Here is a 21,983-nt window from a genome sequence, read left to right as displayed (position 1 = left end):
GAAGAAGAAAGAAGACAGGAGGAGGAGGAGGAGGAGGAGGAGAAGAAAGAAGAAGAAGAAAGAAGACAGGAGGAGGAGAAGAAGAAGAAAGAAGACAGGAGGAGGAGGAGAAGAAGAAGAAACAAGACAGGAGGAGGAGGAGAAGAAGAAAGAAGACAGGAGGAGGAGGAGGAGAAGAAGAAAGAAGACAGGAGGAGGAGAAGAAGAAAGAAGACAGGAGGAGGAGGAGGAGAAGAAGAAAGAAGACAGGAGGAGGAGGAGGAGAAGAAGAAAGAAGACAGGAGGAGGAGGAGGAGAAGAAGAAACAAGACAGGAGGAGGAGGAGAAGAAGAAGAAACAAGACAGGAGGAGGAGGAGAAGAAGAAAGAAGACAGGAGGAGGAGGAGGAGGAGAAGAAAGAAGACAGGAGGAGGAGGAGAAGAAGAAAGAAGACAGGAGGAGGAGGAGGAGAAGAAGAAAGAAGACAGGAGGAGGAGGAGAAGAAGAAAGAAGACAGGAGGAGGAGGAGGAGAAGAAGAAAGAAGACAGGAGGAGGAGGAGGAGAAGAAGAAAGAAGACAGGAGGAGGAGGAGGAGAAGAAGAAAGAAGACAGGAGGAGGAGGAGAAGAAGAAGAAACAAGACAGGAGGAGGAGGAGAAGAAGAAAGAAGACAGGAGGAGGAGGAGGAGGAGAAGAAAGAAGACAGGAGGAGGAGGAGGAGGAGAAGAAAGAAGACAGGAGGAGGAGGAGGAGAAGAAAGAAGAAGAAGAAAGAAGACAGGAGGAGGAGGAGGAGGAGAAGAAAGAAGACAGGAGGAGGAGGAGGAGGAGGAGAAAGAAGACAGGAGGAGGAGAAGACAGGAGGAGGACAATAACAAGAAGACAGCAGGAGAAGAAGAAAAGGAGGAGGAGAAGACCAGAGAAGAAGAAGACGAATACGTAGAAAAAGAAGAGGAGAAGAAGAAGAAGAAGAAGAAACGCTGACATTTCTTATCTGTAAGTGAGTCTAAGCACGTTATTTCTGACATAATGTCACGCAACATCAGCTTTTATGAAATATTTGTTTCTTCTTCACAGTTTGTTGATGTTTTAACTGAATAAACTCGAGTGAATTAGCGATAAAGCTCCAGCAGGTGTCAGCAGCTAGCTAGCTCGCGCGCCCTTTCTTCTTCGGGGGTTGTCGTCGCTCTTCTTCTTCTTCGTTGGCTCTGTTGACAGCTCACAGGAAGTCCACAACATCTCCGTGTTTTTCTCCTCTTTTGAGCCCGGTCACGACTTTCACCTCCTCACCGCAGCGGTAGATGAGAGGAATGGAGGAATATCACAACGGCAACGAGGTCTGTCTGTGAATCGACGTGTTTTTGAATATGTGAAGCTAGAAACCAGCAAGCTAACACCTGGCTAGCTGCCCAAGCTAGCCACTCCTAACGCTGCGTCCGAGCTGATTTTTCATGCTAATTCTTTATTTTTCAGTGTAAAATCACGATGCAACACTGCGTTTTATACCCAGAACTAGCTTATTATCTGTTTATATGTGATTTATTGTGTGTTTCTTGCATTAATCCTACAGATTTCACGTTAAACTGTGATTTATATGCTTAATAACTATGTTTTAATGTGTCTGTAGCTGGTTTTAACAGTCTTCTACAGTTGTTATATATAAAATATGTGTGTTGTTTAACACTTTCAGGGCTCCTTCAACTCTGAGGAGGCTGATAACATTGTGAAAGAGGTAATCACAACCATTTAACATCAGGTCCAGCTTTGTTTCTCACGTTAAAGGTTGTTATAATCATTATTATCCTATCAGACCAGTGAAACACTCTGTTGATGAATGTATGAAATGAAATACAAAGAAGTAAAATAACAAAAAAAATAACAACTGTCACTCATATATGATTCTGTAAATTATGGGCTGTATTGCAGAAGTTTTACGTGTAAATTGTCTTTAAATTTCTCTAAATATTTGTTATTTAAATGTTAACCAGCCCCATTTTTGTTCCAGTAGAGAAACAAACCTCCTGTGATCCTGCAGAGGTTCAGTTTTTATTATTAAAGAAAGTTTTTTAAGGTTAGAGTTAATAACTTCAGCTTTAGGCTGTTTTTAAAGTCTGTTTTTGTCACATGAGGCCTCCTGACAGGTTAAATTTAGATTATATTCTTTGTCCCGTTCTCAAAGGTTACATCTCAGCTCCTACGTGTAGTGACGAACTTATCAAAGAGAAAACACGTTAATGGTCAGGAATGATGTGTTTGTGCTGAAACAGGAAACAGTGTGTGCTCTGTGATTCAGTCTCCTCGGGGTGAACCAGCACCCAGTGACTCCCACATGACTGTAAACACTGACTCGTTATCTGTGTGTGTGTGTGTGTGTGTGTGTGTGTGTGTGTGTGTGTGTGTGTGTGTGTGTGTGCGCGTTAATGTCAGTGTATCGAGAGCGTCGTCGGGACTGATGACTACAGCCAGAGTCTGGTGAACAAATGGACGGCCAGCATCGTGGAGCGCTGCCTCACACAGATGCTCAAAGTGGGGAAACCTTACAAATACATCGGTGTGTTCGAATGAACCTCATCAGTCCTGCACGTCTCCATTTTCCTAAATATGTGCTCTTGAGGTGTGATTGCATCCAGAAGTGTTTATTGTGACTGTTTGTCCGTACAGTGACGTGTGCTGTGATGCAGAAAACAGGAGCGGGCCTCCACACAGCTAACTCCTGCTACTGGGACACCGCCATGGACGGTAAGCAGAGTGTAAAGTCACAGAGGAAGGATGGTACCTTCGTGTAATTCTCGTCAATAAATAGAGCTGATACTAATGATGCCAGATTGTTTTAAATTGACTTAACAAGCGCAGCACTTTGATCCACCAATAAACACATAGAAGAAAAAGATCATGAGGAGCCACACAGTTTAGCCTACAGAGCCAAACGTGTCAGATAAAGGTGTGAATCTTCACCGGCCTCACTATTCGATTTGATTCAGATTCAGCTGTTAATGATCTGACTCGATGCATCTCAGTGTTCGTCATCCTCGATGATCTGTATCACTGCACACGGCTACTTTTCATCATTTAAATCCCCCTTTTATTCTGAAAGTCCTTCCAATAATCAGACTACAGCAGGCTACAAAATAAAAGCTGCATCTTTTCAGTAATCAAACAAAACATGTCTCCATCTGCAGCGTCTTTCACGTGTGTCTACAATAATATAGTTTTCACATGGCAGCTTTAAGATGAAACATTTACTGACTCTGCTGCACACACCTCTCTCAGAGTTGGACAGCAGAGTTGACAGCACCTCCTCAGATCTCGGCTGATCAGCTGGGCTGCTGTAACAGTTATTATTTATGGCTGCAGACGTTAGCTTCAGGTGAAAATGGCCGACGTGATTAGTGATTGTTGTGAGGCAGAAGTCTCGTCCAGTTCCTGCTTCACAGCAAGTTCATAAAATCTGACGTGTGTCCCGAGATGTCCGTTTAAAATATGTTTGAATTGTTAGCAGGGCATCGAACAGACATTAGAATAGAATATTGAACAATAAATGTTTTTCACTTTCGAAGAAATAAGACGTGTTTTGGATGCAGCCAAAGATTTAACAAACAAACAGAAGTTACATTGACATGCAGCCTCTTTAAAGCCGATTATTTCTTATAAAAAGCGTTTTTAACCTAATAAAACAGAGCTTTATGTTCTATTGTTATACATTCATTTACTTTCTGGTGTTTTATTCAGTTAAGTTCTGTTTTCTTTACTTCCTCTTGTTTTATTTCTGTTCATTGTTCCTCCATTTTCTCACCTGTGTGTCGTTTCATCTCTGCAGGAAGCTGCACCGTCAGATGGGAGAACCGCACCATGTACTGTGTGGTCAGTGTGTTCGCTGTGGCTATCGCATAGGACACACACACACACACACACACACACGCACACGCACACACACACACACACACACACACGCACACACACACACACACACACGCACACACACACACACACTCATAGATGACCATCACTACCGCCAGAGGACGAGTGCAGCGTGTTCATGTGACCAGCAGGGGGCCACAAAGTGCCACAGAGTCCACATCCACACAGCTGTGTGTAGTCACCGCTCAGTTAAAGCTGCAGAAAAGAAACCAGCTGTATTATTTTCTCGTGTTTCTGCCTTCAGATGCATGAAAACATCATCGTCTTATTGTATTTATCTCCTCATGTCACTGCAGTGCTTTAATAGTTTCATTTAGCTGATATTTATCACTGACGCCTGACAGCATGAAGCAGCTGAGATCAACACATTCAGTTTGATTCTTCTGTGTTTTCTGATGTTTGTTATCGTGTCAACGAGAGGAAGAGGAGGGTTTTTGTACTCGGAGCTGCAGGAAAATAAACATGAAGAGATTTATTTGTGTTGATTCTGTTTATTTTATACCTGAAGTTGAGAAAAGTTTCATTATTTTTCCCCCTCGGTTTGAATTGTCTTGCAGTTTTTCTCTATTGTTTAGATCCACTTCTGTGTTCTTAAACTTTGAAAATACATATAAAATAATACATTTTATTTACATCACCCAACGCTAAACAAACAGTTTATACACACATGTAAATCTGTTTAATTTACTTTTACTTGGACTTATTAACTACATTTATTGCTAGAAGTACATGTCATATCAGACACTTTAAGACTTTTACTCAAGTACTATTTATGTAAGTGACTTCGATGACCAGAAACCTGCTGGTTTGTAGCCAAATTAAACCAAAAACAATCAGAGTTAGAGTCAGAATCAGCTTTATTGGCACACATACAAAGAATTCATCTCCCAAATCTATTTACACGGGAGTAGCAGCAAAGCTAAAACAAGGACAATAAAGCTGAACAAAAAAGGTAAAAAACATGTAAAAAAAGATCCCTATGAGGTGCTGGTACACCCACCACCACCTATAAAATCCACGTCCAGGATTCATGTACAGTGTTTATAAATGCTGGCAAAGGTCTTCTACTGATGCACAGTGAATCAGATGAAAGTAGACAGAAAGTTTATTTCCTGTTTCTTGCTTCCCTAAGGTTGGAAAATAAAACCAAAATTGCTTTTCAGAAATCCTGACAAATAGAAAAAGCTAAATAAAGATAAAAAAAAAATGGGAAGAAAAGTTTAGAAACCAGCAGTTTCACTGAAAGATGTAGCAGAAAAGGAGAACAAGGTAATGTGGAAAACACAGCGGGGTTATTTCTTCCATCTTTGAGCAACAACGGCATCTTTACAAAACGTCTGTGGTGAGAAGTAAAGATACAGATTTGCATGCACCTGATTCAAAATCTAACCGTCAGTCTCACTGATACTTGGGACGTTTCCTCGTCGTCCTTGAGAAGTTTTTTTTTTTAGAAGTTCTCCGTGTTGAAGATGAACTTGACGTCGGCCTCAGAGTGGGACAGACACTGTTTCTCCAGAGATTTGCCCAGCTGAGGTGGACCACACAGGAAGACGCCCACTTTAGTGCTGCAGGGGACCAACAATTCAATTATTAGTAGTAGAGATGGCAGTAAACATGTGAGCAGCAGCAGGGACAACAATGACATAAAGTTTCAAGTAAAGTGACATAAAAGAGTAACTAATGAGTAAGTAATTAGTAGTTAATGAGTCTTTGTTGGGTAACTACTCAGTATCATGTTTAACTACTTGAAGGCACAAACAACAGTAGCTAATGATTAAGTAATTAGTAGTTGTGAGTCTACTGAGTAACTACTCAGTGTTTGGTGTTAGGGCCTCACCCCGGGTGCTTCGTCGCAATGTTGGTGAACTCGTTGTCCCAGTTGGGTTTCCCGTAGAAAGTCTTCTGTTTGAGTCCTGTGATTGGGTCGTTCTCCGCCTCGTGGTGAACACGGAAGTGAGCCGCCTGACAAAGAAAAGACCACGTTTGTTCTCACGTAAAAGGTTCATTAGATTACATGAAAAAGGTCGTCGCATGAGCCGGTCGCACCTCGTTCTGCTTCCAGCGGGTGAGGTAGATGTTGTAGCTGAGGAAGTCGGTCATTCCCTTCTCCGTCATCTGACCCTCCAGAGACTGCAGCAGGTCTGCAAACCACTCAAAGGCCTGCGTCTCCGGGCACAGCCAGTAGAAGTAGATCTGTGGACAACAGCAACACACAACGTCTCTTTATTTATTGTGTTTTTAAGTAAACACATCTTTACTTCACCAGTTTGCTGGTGTGACAACCTGCCTCACCTTCTTGGTGAAGACCTCCTGGTTGTTCTGGATGCGTTTGTACCACACCGACTTGAGGATGGAGGCGAACGGAGTCACGCCGATTCCAGCGCCGACCAGCACCACGACCTCGTAACGAAACACGTCCTCGCTGGCTGTACCAAACGGGCCGTCGATGGCCAGCCTGAGAACACAGAGAGAGACTGATTAGAAAGATATCGATCGGATCTAAACAACAAATAAAAATGTGTCCCTGAAGGCAGCAGCTCTGAATAACTGCCTCTGTGTTTCATGGTTTGGTCTGTAGGAAGCAGAAAAATGTTCCAGCTTGCTCACCAGGACAACTACTTTGACGTTGGTATGATAGTAATATTGTATAATTTCAGCAATTTCTCTGCTTCTCCACTCAACCCTGAAGGGAGAAAGATTTACAAAGATGTACAATAAAGCCTCTGGGCTGTAAATTTGACCCCGACTGCTGGAGTTTCAAAGGAGAGCGGCATGGAGGAGGCGGAGGGTGCAATCAAATGTAATCACAGGCAATTTCAGCCACAGTTTCCTGGTGTCTTACTTGGGTAGTTGCCAGGCCTCCTGAGGCTCCGTTTTGTCTCCTCCGCAGGCCTCGTACAGCCCCTGAGTCCAGTCTCCAACGATACGGATGTGGGCGCTGAAGTGGTCCTCCTCGGGGGCGGAGGTCAGGGTGAAGGGGTGCCACTCCAGCCTGGAGACGGACGGACACTGGATGAAGACGTACTGCCCCACCTCCATGCGGAAGCCTTTCTTCTTCATCTGCAGCTCCAGCGTCTTGGAGGGGTGCATCACCACCTGAGGGACGGGTGCGAACAGCATGTCATGTGACCCATTGACTCAAAATCAATGCTGAAATGTCTTCCTATACTGGTTGAGTGAGATACTGGGGGACAAACCTAAACATAAAATTGCTCCATACAGTCCCTGAGATCGCAAATTGATTTTTTATTAAAACCCTTTCATTCACTGTAGCTGCTCAGATAAAAGTGTAAGTCGGAGCTCGACTTCGCCTTGAGGGTGTAAATAACAGGCTTCAAGGACTCGTCAACAAACTGCTGCTTTGCCTTGACAGGCTACAACAGCATACACGTCTTTTATTTTAGCACATACTCACCTTGGTGATGACCACTTTCTGGTGGGATCGATAGAGGCGGACGAGCCTCTCGCACACATAGAGGATCATGGGGCCCACAACATACATCCATGTCTGGAGAGAAGGAAAATAATGGAGCATTTATATTAATATCAACAGCTAGAAAGACGACGTCACCTGCTCAAACCAGTGATTGAAATAGACCAATCAACATTAATCACTTGGAAAATCAGAAACATGTCTAACAGCTCACCCCCGGTGGGTTTCCAACAAACTCCGGTACAGGACAGAAGGAGCCGTTTTTTCCCCACTCTTCAAACCGATCAGCACAATCCACCGGCATATTTGCTTTCAGGCTGTCCTTTGTCTGTCCTCGCACGATCCGCCTGCAGCCAATGAACAAAACACAGAGGAGATATTTAGTAATGAGCATTATTACTATTAATGTTAGTGAAACTGAGGGAATCTGAACCAAGTGTTTCAGTGTTTCAGGACTCAAAGAATATTTATATTGGCTGTAATTACTTATGTGGTACTTAAACTTGCAAATGTGTTTACTTTATTTAATTTTATGCTGCACGTGGTTTAATATTTAATGTAAAGTTGTTGATGTCCAAAGCAGAACCATAGAAAATGATCACTAAAGAAGAGACCGAGGTAAGTACGAGTCTCAAAACAGGGTCATGGTTCAGTCAAGATGAGTCAAGTCTGAGTCAAGTCTGAGTCGAAACAGGGTCACGGTCGAGCAGATAAGTCTCAGATAAAGTGTCCATAAAACAGTGTCCCTGACAGGCAGGTACTTCTCGGAAAGGGATTAACTCAGTTGTGTTTTGTGCCCTCTTACCCGAAGCCGTGGAGAACCAGTCCGATGAAGAAGATGACAAACAGATGGTGGGTGTACCAGAACACCTCGAAGTACGACCTGCGGATCACCTCCATGGATGACGTGATGATGAGAATGAGGGCCAGTGTGATGGCCACGCCCGTCAGCCCGGCGATGGTGGTGAACATGACGATGGTAGGATTCTGCACCAAAACACAGTCAGATATTTACTGATTATCACTTTTTAAACTCTTCACCCTCAGTTTACTCCACACAGCTCATTAGTCACGGCGTGGGTCGTGTCACCAGGTCTTCAACTCAAACATTTCCTCACTTGTTTCCACTTGAATGACTTCTGCAGGTCATGTTTATTGGCTAACTTCCCTCATGTACCAAATGTGTTTGTCATAGTTCCTCTCCCTGTTGGGACATTAGGGTTTGAGTTAGACTTGTTTTTTTGGTGAGTACCAGACAAAAGGAACTGAAATCAGTCCGTTTTTACAAGTCAGGTAAGACATTAATACTTTGATCAGATGTTTTTGTTTGACAATAAAATAATATTATTGAATGTAACGGCAAGTAAACTGGAGAAAGCAAACTGCCATTAAACCTGACCTCACATTTCAAATCTTGAAGTTTGTTAGCAGTGAAGAAAGGACAAAGAGGAGGACGAATGATCGAAAGGTTGAGTTTGGTCACAAGTACACTCAGTAAAATGGCAGTGTCATTTTAACTTTGAGCTTTTTAAGATTTTTGGCAAAAACGAGGCTAAAAATGTGAGTTTTTAGAAGGAATTTTTGTATGTTTCCAACCTCAGATTCAGAATATTTCAGATTTTGAGTGAAAAACCACGTAGATCTGAAAACTGTTGGACACCAAGAGGCCAGAAGAATCTGCATATTTTATGTTTTGATGACACAAAAGATCCAAACTCTCTTTTCTTTCTGTTACTGCTTTTGAAGAGAATCTGTGTTAGCAAAGAGGAAGGAGGAGAGGAATTACCAAATATCGAGGGACAAATGCCACCAATGAGGAAGTTTGTTGGATGAAGTAATACTATTTTCTTTTTTTCTCATGGAAACCAAATTTTGCAATTAAGCAGAGGGGATTTCACATTTTTAGCAAGACAAGAGGCATCAAACTACAAGTAAAAACAGAAGCTGCATGTTTATTCTACAACACTGAACTTGTATTCTCCGTTAACCACAACTCACCGTCTCGTTGCTCCTAATGGGGTTCAGGAAGGAGGCGTTGTCCCCGTTGCCGATTTCAGACAGGACGAAGGGAAGAAGGCTGCTGTTGCGGTTCAGCTGGGCGTCCATGAAATACTCGAAGTTAAACAAGTGTGCAATGATGTGCACGGCTATGAGAAGATGAGAAAGAAGTTATATTAAGTGACTTTAATTCGTCAAAACTTATCCAACATAACCACACAGGTCACATGAGACCGTAGAAGCTGCAAAATGCTGCTTATCTGGTGCAAAAACTGGGCATCTGACAACTTTGAAGAAAAAAACCATTGAAGAAAAATCGGATAGAAATTTAAGACTCTTCTCTAGAGAGACTGATGGCACCAGGTAGGAAAGATTTCCTGTGCCTCTGACACCAGTCTTGCTTTGTTATAAGGTATCAGTCTTCTCTGACTTGTGGAAAGTTGTTGTAACACTGTTAACATCTTCAGTGGAAACACTACCTGTGTGGAAGGCGATCATGTAGGCCACCAGTTTGTGAAAGGTGATGTTTCGATCTAGTTGGCGAGCTGCTGTGCGGCTGCAGCACTGGATACAAACAGGAAGAGCAAATAATATCATTTTAAAATCACGAACAATGAGAGATTAAAGACAGAACGTTATACAACTTGGTTAATTAAATGGCGGAGCAAACTTGTTTGTATGGATACCTGGATGGAGCCACGTAGGAAGGAAAGGAGGTTTCGACACACTGGCAACAGGATGAGCATGCAGTTGAAGTTGAGGCAGGCGGCAGGAGCTCTGGCCCACGACAGAGCGTGCTGATGGGTTAAAGCAGAGCGAGTTACTTCAAAATGTAATGAGGTTACGATAAAATACTCATGTTGAACTCAAGAGGGGTTTTTTTGATGGAGAAAGGAGTTAAATAAAAGTTCAGATGTTAATTTCATTGGTGGAGTTTGACCTCAGAGAGACAGTTTGTCTAGTTAACCACAAACTGACATGAACACAAAGAAGAACTAAAACTACACATGGAAATGAGCTGGAGTCAAAACAGGCAGTGAGGTTGTTGTTGCCATCTGAGGTCTCCTGATTAATATCTGCAGAATTACAGATTCATAAACATGTCACGCTACGTTATAATCTCAGACTTCAAAGTCACATTTATCACTTTTATTTAGACTGATCATTTTTTACATTATTCATCTGCAGATCTTGTAGAAAGGAGCAGAATAAAAGTGTCTCTTTTCCTTAAAAACATTACTATGATGTGAATAAATAACTTTTGTTGCTCTGAGCTCCCATTTGGACCCACTAGCTGCACGGCTAACGAGCTAATAGCAGTGTATCAGCAGTTAATCAGCAGTTCTTACATAATGCACCTTTAATGAAACTCAAACACAATATTCCAGTTTGTAATTTAAATTCTCATGACGATAAATGTTTTATTTTTGTTTGTTACATTTGTTGAATTGAGTTTCAGTTTTAATTTGGGCAGGAATTGATTTAAATTGTATAAAGAAATTAATTTGATTTTAATTTTGGCAGCTTTATTCTTCCACAGGAGTTGACACACTTTCCATTTAAACTTTAACACTGGTAATCCACCCGCTATCTCAGACGGCACTACATTAATAAATCTTTATGTTTCTGTCGTTCATTAACACTCAACTCATCCTCACGCCGTAAATTATTGACTTTACAGACAAACTTCACACTGACACTGTACATACTTTACATACTTTCTGGATTTATCTGTATCATCGAAACCTCAACCTTTACCTGATAAAACCTTACAGGTTCTCTTAATACTTGAGGTTTTTTATCTATAAAAAGTACAAAGCAGCAACTTAAGAAAGCGTTTCTCATCTCTCTACAGCTGTGATGATATTTAAATAGAGAAGAAACACATAAGAAAGTGCTCAAACAGACTGTACGAGCCTCAGTGTTTCACTTCTCACTGCAGCCAGCTGTGACCACAGAGCAATCTTTAACCCTCACGTCAGACCTGCTTCCCTTCACTACAGTGCAGTTTAATTATAAACAGAAGCCGGTGCAGATAAAGCAGGTGCGTTTACTGTGGGTGTGGAGGTGTTTGCGGGAAAATATTATGTGCTGTTTCTCTGGAAATATGTGTTAATTTGTTCCTAACGATAGGTGTCAACTGTGATAACGGCATTGTTTTTGTTATCTATCGAGTGCTAAAGGACTTAAAGGAACATTACACCCAAAAATGAATGTTCAGTCATCGTCTCCTCCCCTCATGTTGATGGAAAGTCCGGTGAAGTCTCGTAGTCCACAAAACATTTCTGGAGCTTCACAATAAAACAGGGTTGCAGCATTCTGCTAAACAACTGAAGTAGCTGGGGACTTTTTTACAACTTAAAACAATTAAGAGGGAGCTGAATTAGCTGTTAGCACTTCCTGTTGGCAGTGTACTTATGAATGTACAGACAACTATCACTGGATCACTGTGATACTGAAGGAAACTTTAAAACATGATGTTTCTAAGGCAAGTTCTGCACATGTAAGGAGCGTTTCTGTTTCTTAAATCACTCTCTTCTTCAGAGTCATAACACACACGATATACACATTTTTATATTCAGTGTGACTTCAACTTTCCAAGGGTTTAATTAATTCTGATGCCCACTGAAATACTGAATTAGATTTGCTTAGAAATCCTAGAAAGAAAGACTCTGTCAACAAACTGGATTCAAAATGGTAACGAATGATTTCTTTGTCCTTTTGCGACTCAAGTCTATAAAATGTCAGTTTCCAAGAGGCCAAAGCGAAAGTGTTCAAGTTGCACGTGTCCGAAATTCAAATATATTCTGTTTGATGTCGTAGAAGAAGAATAAAATTAAGGAATTTTGACATTTCAGAGGCTGTAACCAGAGAACCTTTGGTGTTTTTGCCTAAAAATTGACCTGAATAGTTGCGGCTGTGCACCAGCTCGTAATCTGTATTCTGACTTACAGTTTCAAAAAAGGAGAAGAAGAGGAAGAAGAGTGGGGGGGCAGCTGCATTATTAGTTAAGTTTGATGTTAATGTCGGGAACTTCCTCGTCTATTTAGAGGAACTGAGAAAGCTGCTGACTGTTTCTGAAATGACTTCATGAATGGTTTGATTTGTCGTTTACATCTTAATAGATATGAAATGTGTGTGATGGTTTTAAATTTAAGGAACAGAACCGAGCTGAGAAAAGGTGCAGCATCACTTTATGCCCTAAATTAGTCAGTAAGTAGGTTTTAGATTTATTTAAAGTTTTTCATGAAATGTAAATGATAAATAAAAGCGTCTGCGGTCGGGTCAGACTCACCCCGAGCAGGACTCTGGTGTAAAACCATTTCTCCTCCAGGAATTTCATGTAGAAATGGACAAACAGGGCGGCATTGATCCCGAGCCACACCAGCTGTAACACAAGCACACACGTCTCATGTTCAGTCAAAAGGTTTCGCTCCAATGAGTCAAAATACATCCAAACAAGAAACGTTTTACTGTTCAGAGATCAGGCCGGGCGGGTTCAGAATGTGCAGATACAATACCAGAGTTTCACTACTGGTAGAAAAAACTACTTTAGGGGAAATAAACATGTTTAAAACACACAGAGGTCACGTTCCTTCACCCGAAGTCCAGTTTGGCTTTTTAAATGTAAAGTTAACTTGTCTAACTTGCATGTTTAGAAGTGTTTCTCCACCATTTCTGTTTTCTTTGAATCATTTGTAAAAAGCCCAAATTTACCCTATAATCCACAAAAAAGCGAAGTTTGGAAGAAAAGACTGTAACTGAACCTTTTCCTCCTCTTCTCTTTATATCAACCATCCTGCAACTTTAACTCAGGGCTCCAGTCTGACCTCCAAGTTATGAGCCACTGATGTAGAGGAACATTTACACATCACTGTTTCTGTCCTACAACAGATCCATCATTTCAGCTGCAGGACATCAAGCGAAACTATTTTAAAGTCTTAACAAGATCTCCACATTGTTGGATGAACTGTGGGAAAATGTTTAAAATGATGCACCAGACGCTTGAAATCTCCCCTCAAACGTGACGTAGCATCACGTAGCTGCAATAAAGTGCTGGAAGAAGCACATATACAGAATAAAAGTGTCATCTTTACACCATTTTTTCTAACCATAAAGTCCAACTCAACACAGCAGAGTCTAGAATGAGTAAAGTTTAAATAACTGGTCTGTTCTGGTTTAGTATCCAGTCTGTTCACAGAGATAAGAGTCGATTTAACAGTAAATAAATACAGATCATACTCACAATAACGAAGATGGAGAGTCCCTCGTTGGCAGCAAAGTTCCCCATGGTGTGAAGTGTAAAGTGCTGTGAGAAGGTGTGTGTGAGGGAGAGTGTGTTACCGTGATAACAGAGGAGGAAGCAGGAAGCAGTGAAGGAGGAGAGTGAAGAGGGCAGCGGAGCGGTGACTCACTTTATTACTTTTCTCAGGAGCAAATAAGGAAGTGACGCTCCACGTTATTTTTCAGAAGGAAGTTTTGCAGCCGGGTTTCTCCTCAACGACTCCTTCAGCCGTAAAGCTGTTCGGTCTGAAAGGATCCTTATCGAGTCCGAGCGTCTAATCTCACTGCTGAGGCCTTAAATCAGAGTCAGAGCAAACAGAGGAAGGTCAGAGGCCAGAGAAAGATCAACAGGGAGCCCGAGGAGCAGTTTATGAAGGAGAATTGAGCATCCAATTACCTGCAGCAACTTACTGACTTGATGTTTTTATGATAATTTAATTGTTTAGTTTATAAAAATGTCTGTTCAAGATCCCACAGTCCTTCAAATATCAACCAGCGGTCCAAATACACAAGGTTTTCAGTTTAAAATGGTCGTATGGAGAACTTAAACTGCCAGAGTCGACAACAGATCAATTAATATGCCCTTAAATGCTCCCAAAATAATATTAAAATTAATCTATAATCTATAAATTATTATATAAATTGATATTTCTGTTTTAATATGCCTCTGTTTTTAACCACTTTCTCATTTAATCTTCCCTTTTATTTATCAATTTATTCATTTTGAAATGTATTTATATTCTGGATTATTTTGCCATATGCATTTTCCTCCTATCAATTCCTACAAACTATTTATTTCTGTATTTTCTTTATACATTTCTGCGTCTTTACACAAATCAGAGCCAATCACAGCAAAATATGTCGGTAAAGTTAAATAAATTGGTGGTTTAATACAGAAGCAAATAAAAACAGACATATCAATTGAAGTCACATTTGATAAATGTGCATTAATATTTCAAATATTTGTTTTTGGTGCTTTTATTGTCGTATTATTTTATTTATTTATGTTTGATTTTGGCAGTTTCAGTCCAGCACGTCATCACAGTGGATCAGAACCACTGACTCAAACGATTAATAAATTATCTTCTGCAGCGTTTCAACTGGACCTGTCTCCATGTGACCTCCTGCACAGAGTGGATTCAGAGGATCTCGCTCCAGGTCCTTTGAATAACAAAGCAAACGCTGATAAGAAGAAATCAGAGACTTGTTTCTGAAGTCAGAGACATGAGGTGGAGTCTGAATCCAGAGTGGCGACGCTCTGCTGCCATGAGTCCAGGTGACCGTTGAGGAGGAAGTTGATGCTCGGGGGGAAACGTTGTGAATTCGAGGTGGAGGAAGTGGCCGATTTCTAAACGTGAAGTAAAACAGAAGAGCAGTTTCCACACACTTCCTGTTTCACCTGTTTGCTTTAAATCAGAGCAAAGTGACGTGTTTCATCATCGTGTGCGGGCGCTGAAAGGATCAAGTGATTCTTGAGAAGTTTCTAAAGTTACTAGTTACTTTACATGATTACATGTCGGTCAGAGCCAAAGGAGCACATTTAAATGTATTTATACTTATTGTTTATTTGTACTGAATACTTTGGGGTTGACCAAAATAAAATGACACAAATAAAAATAATTTAAAACTACTTTTACTGTGATGCAGCATGTAATCTGTAAAGTAACTAGTAACTAAAGTTATCAAAGAAATGTAGTGGAGTGGAAGTATAAGGTAGCAGAAAATATAAATACTCAACTAAGGTACAAGTACCTTAAAATTGCTCTTAAGTACAGTACTTGAGTAAATATACTTATATTAGTTATATTACACCACTCGTAATATCAGCTGATTACTGAGTACTGATACTTTGTCAGCAGGAAGTTTAATGAAGGCAGCAGACAGTGATGGAAGTACATTTACTCAAGTACAGATATGAAGTACTTGTACTTTACTTGAGTATTTCCTTTTTCTGCTACTTTACACTTCCACTCCACTTCATATTAGAGGCAAATTTTGGACTTTTTATTCCACTACATTTATTTAATAACTTTAGTTACAAGTTACTTTTACTTTTTACTAAACTACAACAAATGCAGTCGAGTAAAAACTACAATATTGTAAAAAAATAAGTAAATAAATGTTGTGGAGTGGAGGTATAAAGTAGCAGAAAATAGACATACTCAAGTAAAGTACAAGTACCTTGAAAATGCAGTTAAGTACAGTACTTAGTTACATTCCATCACTGGTAATATCAGCTGATTACTGAGTACTGATACTTTGTTTCTCATCAGCAGGAAGTTTAATGAAGGCAGCAGACAGTGATGGAAGTGAAGTACATTTACTCAAGTACTGTACTTTTTTGTGTACTTGTACTTTACTTGAGGCAAATCTTGTTTGTTTGTTTGTTTGTTGTTTGTTTCCACCACATCACAGCTGCAGGCTTCATGTTCATTAACAAACACGTCACATGAACATTAAATGACGCGTCCAGCTTGAATGTAATCTTTTTGTAATGCTGTGATAAAGGACGATTCACACGATGATGCTTTCAGCACGATTTGCGGCGTTCACTCTGGATTATTGTCCATCAGATCACCGCTGGATGTCCACAGGGATTAAAAGTCAGCGCTTACATCACACCAATTGAGTTAAAATGGCGAGCATTAGGCGCCATGGAGCTGAACGCCATGATGAGCGGAGAAGAAAATGGCTGCCTGGCTGCCTTTGAGCCACACATCGACAGTGTGTGTGTTTGCTTTAACGCTGCTCAGGCTGTTAGTGTCTGCAGGCGTGTTACTGATTAGTTTGAACGTTTTGAACGAGTCATAAACAAACTGATGAATGAATAAAGATTAAATCTGCTGCCTGAAACTATGTTGATGTGCTGCTGCCACCTAGCAGGAGGAGGCGGAGCGTGACAGGTAACTGAGTATTTATACTCAACCACTGTTTCCCCAAAGATCAGAAGTAATTATTGTACTTTTACTCTCCAGATTCAGATCAATAACACGGAATAGATCAACAGATACATTATGATGTGATCAGTTAGATCAATAAGACTTTACTGATCCCAGAGAGGAATTCACATACGTAAAAATATATAAATACACAGTGATGGAATGTAACTGAGTAGATTTACTCAAGTATTGTGCTGAAGTACAGTACTGAGGAACTTCTACTTTACTTCAGTATTGTGTAGTTGTATTAAATGTAAATACTCGAGTACAGCACCTTGAATTTGTACTGTAACCAAACAGTCCAAATAATGTGTGTGCGTGCGTGCGTGCATGTGTGTGTGTGTGTGTCTGTGTGTGTGTGTGTGTGTGTGTGTGTGTGTGTGTGTGTGTGTGGTTGCAGCAGCGCGTGGGGAAGATACATAATTCAGAGCGAACAATGTTGAAGTTTAATTGCAGAGTGACAAACAGAAGAAGTGACAGAATGAGTCCAATACCACACACACACACACACACACACAGACGCACACACACACACACACACACACACACACACGCACACACACACACACACACACAGAGCACGATTAAAGGAACAGTTCACCAGAAAAAGACATTTTCAGTCCTCATCTCCTCCCACCATGTTGAAGTCAGGTGAAGTTTCTGGAGCTTCACAGTAAAACAGAGTTGCATCATTCTGTTAAATAATTTCAGCATCAAATACAAATAAAACATCTGTTATTTTTATCTGATATTTTATTATTTATTATATATTTCCCTTCATGTACGAGGGCTGTCAGCTTCATTTGAAGGCTGTAATTTCCTCCCTCGGCTCTCTTCGCCCTGAGTCTCTATTATTTCCTTCCCACATTGTGTTATGACGGCCTCTCTATCTGGTCGTCATAAGAAACGAGAAATGCTGCCTCCACCTCGCATGTGTACATACGGTGAAGGTTTGTGCATCCTTGAGTACAAAGATACACAAAAGACAGATGATAAAGGATGACGTGAACCCAAACAATACAGATGAAGGTTGTCCTGAGTGGAAGCTCTGCTGATGATTAAAACTTCAGGTTGGAGACTGTAAAATAATCAGACATGTGGAGCTTTTGGTGTTTTTAGGCGCCGAAAATCCTATAAATCTTTTACAGACATTCATGGTCCCCAGAGGAAACCGACAGACCTCCCTGAGCATCACAGGTGTGGTTTCATTAGAAATGAACTGAAGAAGAACAATGACTGAACAGACTAAGAAACTAACATCACCTGAACTAATTTCATCATGAAATAATGTCCACATTGTTTCATCAATGAATTTATTAGTTTTGTAAAATAAAGTACAGATACCCGAAAAATCTACTTATGTAAAGTATTTGTACTTAGTCACTTCCCACCTCTGGCATTGGCTACAAACTCTTAGCATTCACTTATCGTGGCACAAAGCTTCATTTAGCTCAGTATGTCTGTACATTTCTCAGTAAACATTGCTAACAGCTTTGTAAATAAGTCAAGAGATGCGACTGTTAGCGAGGAGCTCTCAGCGCAGATCAGTAGGACTCCTGGTGGAGAAGGAGTCTGTTGGAGGTCTCTGGGCTGCAGCGTTTTCCGTGGCTCAGACACATAAAGGAGAAACCATCGGCCGGCAGGGCACTCTGTGATTATGCATTGTGAAATGGGTCGGTGGTGATGTCACAGTCACTATGCAACGGATTTAACCTAATCCCCTTCCCTCAGATTAGGAGGGAAAATCACTGGAAGGCTTTCGTCTAAATTACACACCATGGGAGCGTTGCTTTAACCTTCACCATCAACGTATGCTGCAGGGCTTCACCCTGTGGTGACATTTAACAGGCCGGAGGTGACTGCCTTGTTAAAGATAAAGACAATATCAGTGCAGCAGCAGAGAGATAATAAGCTACAGCACAAGTTAAAATGACCTGACCTTCCATGAACACAGTCTCAAACAGCCCTCCGTAGATATAAAACACCATGGACACAATGGAGGCTATGGTGAAAAAATAATGACCCCGAAAAAACAAACTACAAAACTCATTAAAATGTTGCCGAATTAGCTGTTAGCACTTCCTGTTTGCAGTGTACTCGTAGATGTACAGACAACTAACACTGGATTACTTTGACACTGAAGAAAACTTAAAAACGTGAGATTTCTAAGGCAAGTTCTGCACATGTAAGGCTCGTCATTTTGGGGGGATTTCTAAGCAGATTTATGGACCAGTGTTTGTAATGGACATTAGAACTAATTACTCAGAAGCCCCACAATCCCAAATTGATTTGCACCCTCGATTTATTTGCACCCTCGATGCCTGGTCAAGCTCGTGCACCCACTGCAGGTGGAGTCACGCTTTATGCTCCTTACATGTGCAGAACTTGCTTGAGACACATCATGTTTTTAAGTTTTCTTCAGTATGATAGTTGTCTGTCCTGTTTCATTCTGTATCGTATGAGTTTCTCCCTCTGGATTCACTCCACATGTCATCGATGGAGATTCTTCACTGCACTGTCTCTGCATGTAGCTCTGCACAATGTATCAATGATGCATGAGCTCCTTGCTGCATGACAGCAGGTCATTTGTAATATGATTGTAAGAAGTGAATCTTTATCAGTAGGCATGATAACAGACAGGCTGCAGAGGTTACTGTAGCCTCTGCTGTTACAATCACTAAAACAGAATCAAGTTGTCTTTCAGAGCCATTTTCTCCACACTTGATGATATTGTGTTCTCATATTCAACCATCCATCCACCAAATCAGCATTAATTATCTTAAATATAACAAAGATTAAAAAAAAGTTTGCTTGCTTGCTTTGTTTGTTTGCTGGTTGGTTGATGTGTTGGTTGATTGATTGGTTGGTTGGTTGGTTGGTTGGTTGGTCAGTTGGTTGATTGATTGGTTGGTTGGTTGGTCAGTTGATTGATTGATTGGTTGGTTGGTTGGTCAGTTGGTTGATTGATTGGTTGGTTGGTTGGTTGGTCAGTTGATTGATTGATTGATTGGTTGGTTGGTTGGTCAGTTGGTTGATTGATTGGTTGGTTGGTCAGTTGGTTGGTTGATTGGTTGGTTGGTTGGTCAGTTGGTTGATTGATTGGTTGGTTGGTTGGTTGGTCAGTTGGTTGGTTGATTGGGTGGTCGGGTTGTTTGTTAAATCAAGCACCATTTTCTGAGTCTCCCGGAGCAGCTAGCAGAGTCCGTTAGCTGTAGACTTTATTTCGTCCACCCTGCCTCTGTCTGTTAATTTGCCATTTTCTGTGTGAGTCGTTCACCCATGTTGACCAAAGTCTGTCATCCATGTGCGGTCTTGGTTGATGTACGAGAGGTTTAAAGTTCAACCACAGGCTCTTTAATATATAGCTCCTTCATGTTTCAGCTGGTAGAAAAATGCTTTTAAACAAAAACCACCGCTCCTCCCTCCTTCACATCAACATTTAGCTGCCCTGTCGCCTCTGAGGCTGCATCCAGGGATCTGGATCTGTTCGATGAATCATTCAGAGGGAGGATGCACTCCAGCTAATTTGAGTCATGCCTCTTGGCTCCGGGGCAGCAGGCAGTCATGCTGTTCTCATTGGTTAAACATCAGTGAGGAGACGGTGAACCAACAGAGCGACATAGAGTCGAGGCCTCCCAGCATGAACCAAACAAGCTGCTCTGGAGAATAATCTGATTATTTTCGTCTCTGTGGGGCAAAGCTAATACTGATGTGAGCTGACTGCTCTTTCACACGTTGTATAAGGCTGACGGTGCTGCTGCAGGATCCAGGTTTTCCTAAAAACCACCAGCAACACATAGTGATTCATCCTGAAACAACTTTTAATGTGTCTGACTTGGCCCATTATACGTCATTAGAAGTTTCTAACCCCATTAAGGTCTAAAAATAGCCGTATATATGACATTTATATGCCAGTTTTCTGGGGTCATGTGATTGGCTGAAAGATTCTTTAATGAGAAATGCAATTATTGAAAAAATATATATATATTTTAAAAAGGGTATTTTAAAACAACAATTGTTATTTTCTGAGTTTATTTTGACCTTGAAAACACCGACACCTGAGGAAGAAATCTCACCACAATTGGTCTATTATTAGTAACCAGTGGTGCCCAGGCCTCCCTGAGGAGATCAGACTGGCACCAAAACCTCCTCTAAATCCCTCTTTAAAACATATTTGTATAAGTGTGTGTGTAAGGTTATTAGGTCAGTTATTACCTCCGCCAAGGAGTTTATGTTTTCACCTGTGTCCGTTTGGTCGGTTGGTTGGTTGGTTGGTTGGTTGATGTGTTGGTTGGTTAGTTGGTTGGTTGGTTGGTTGGTTGGTTGGTTGATGTGTTGGTTGGTTAGTTGGTTGGTTGGTTGATGTGTTGGTTGGTTAGTTGGTTGGTTGGTTGGTTGGTTGATGTGTTGGTTGGTTGGTTGATGTGTTGGTTGATGTGTTGGTTGGTTGGTTGATGTGTTGGTTGGTTGGTTGATGTGTTGGTTGGTTGGTTGGTTGGTTGGTTGGTTGGTTGGTTGGTGGGTTGATGTGTTGGTTGGTTGGTTGGTTGGTTGGTTGGTTGGTTGGTGGGTTGGTTGTTGGTTGGTTGGTTGGTGTGTTGGTTGGTGGGTTGGTTGGTGGGTTGATGTGTTGGTTGGTGGGTTGATGTGTTGGTTGGTTGGTTGGTTGGTTGGTTGGTTGATGTGTTGGTTGGTTGATGTGTTGGTTGGTTGGTTGGTGGGTTGGTTGGTTGGTTGGTTGGTTGGTTGGTTGGTGGGTTGATGTGTTGGTTGGTTGGTTGGTTGGTTGGTGTGTTGATGTGTTGGTTGGTTGGTTGGTGTGTTGATGTGTTGGTTGGTTGGTTGGTGGGTTGATGTGTTGGTTGATGTGTTGGTTGGTTGGTTGATGTATTGGTTGGTTGGTTGGTTGGTTGGTTGGTGGGTTGATGTGTTGGTCAGGCTTGATTGAGTGGACTGTTGGGCCTTGGGAAAGGTGTGCACTCTACTGAGTGCCATTCTAGTATTTAATATTATGTAATAAATTATTTTATTTTGCTTATTTTACTCATTTTGCTTCATGTTGTATAACCCTTAAACTTGTTTTTTAATCATTCTCTACAAATGTATTTTGTATATCGAAGCACTTTGGATTATTTATTTAATAGTATTCATTCATTCATTAATTTTTAATATTGGCCACTTCGATGTTCCATATTCTAGGTGAAATGACTGTGACTGTATTAGACAACAACATGTGAACACATGATTTTAAGAAAAGGAAAACATTCAGCTTTCTAGGAACTGCAGCTGATGAATAAGGCACCACAGTAGTTGTTAAATCTTTCTTAGAAAACCGGACGGACCGGATTTCCCCTGGTTCTTAAATTGGAAACGAAGTGGAGACAACATGACCCCAATTACTAACAAACAAAGGTACAAGAAAAATATAGAGGA

At 41.1% G+C, this 21,983-nt stretch overlaps 2 protein-coding genes across 2 annotated transcripts; one reads left to right on the top strand and one right to left on the bottom strand.

Annotated features, from left to right (window-relative positions):
• The first annotated feature begins 1,158 nt into the window (after positions 1 to 1,158).
• Positions 1,159 to 4,371, top strand: LOC140992095 (dynein light chain Tctex-type 1-like). The gene is made up of 5 exons (XM_073462343.1): positions 1,159 to 1,315; positions 1,669 to 1,710; positions 2,406 to 2,529; positions 2,640 to 2,717; positions 3,796 to 4,371. The coding sequence occupies exons 1-5, from the start codon at positions 1,280 to 1,282 to the stop codon at positions 3,867 to 3,869; spliced, it is 354 nt and encodes a 117-aa protein (XP_073318444.1). The 5' UTR covers positions 1,159 to 1,279; the 3' UTR covers positions 3,870 to 4,371.
• Positions 4,372 to 4,735: 364 nt separating this feature from the next.
• On the bottom strand, positions 4,736 to 13,717 carry cybb (cytochrome b-245, beta polypeptide (chronic granulomatous disease)). The gene is made up of 13 exons (XM_073462192.1): positions 13,574 to 13,717; positions 12,623 to 12,715; positions 10,014 to 10,124; positions 9,807 to 9,891; positions 9,328 to 9,476; positions 8,135 to 8,316; positions 7,544 to 7,676; positions 7,312 to 7,404; positions 6,739 to 6,992; positions 6,189 to 6,351; positions 5,943 to 6,089; positions 5,734 to 5,858; positions 4,736 to 5,461 (listed from the first exon to the last, which is right to left on the bottom strand). The coding sequence occupies exons 1-13, from the start codon at positions 13,616 to 13,618 to the stop codon at positions 5,344 to 5,346; spliced, it is 1,698 nt and encodes a 565-aa protein (XP_073318293.1). The 5' UTR covers positions 13,619 to 13,717; the 3' UTR covers positions 4,736 to 5,343.
• Positions 13,718 to 21,983: the final 8,266 nt, after the last annotated feature.

The sequence above is a fragment of the Pagrus major genome, chromosome 24, assembly GCF_040436345.1.
Source record: "Pagrus major chromosome 24, Pma_NU_1.0".
Classification (NCBI taxonomy): Eukaryota; Metazoa; Chordata; class Actinopteri; order Spariformes; family Sparidae; genus Pagrus; species Pagrus major.
The sequence above is the reverse complement of the archived record's forward strand: the minus strand, read 5'-3'. Positions and strand labels throughout refer to the sequence as shown.

Coding starts and splice junctions, on each gene's coding strand:
- LOC140992095 (XM_073462343.1), top strand. CDS start 1,280: ATGAGAGGAATGGAGGAATATCACAACGGCAACGAG. Junction 1,316..1,668: donor AATATCACAACGGCAACGAG/GTCTGTCTGTGA, acceptor TAACACTTTCAG/GGCTCCTTCAACTCTGAGGA. Junction 2,718..3,795: donor CTGGGACACCGCCATGGACG/GTAAGCAGAGTG, acceptor TCATCTCTGCAG/GAAGCTGCACCGTCAGATGG.
- cybb (XM_073462192.1), bottom strand. CDS start 13,618: ATGGGGAACTTTGCTGCCAACGAGGGACTCTCCATCTTCGTTATT. Junction 9,477..9,806: donor CATGATCGCCTTCCACACAG/GTAGTGTTTCCA, acceptor ATCTTCTCATAG/CCGTGCACATCATTGCACAC. Junction 6,993..7,311: donor AGAAAGTGGTCATCACCAAG/GTGAGTATGTGC, acceptor CCCGTCCCTCAG/GTGGTGATGCACCCCTCCAA.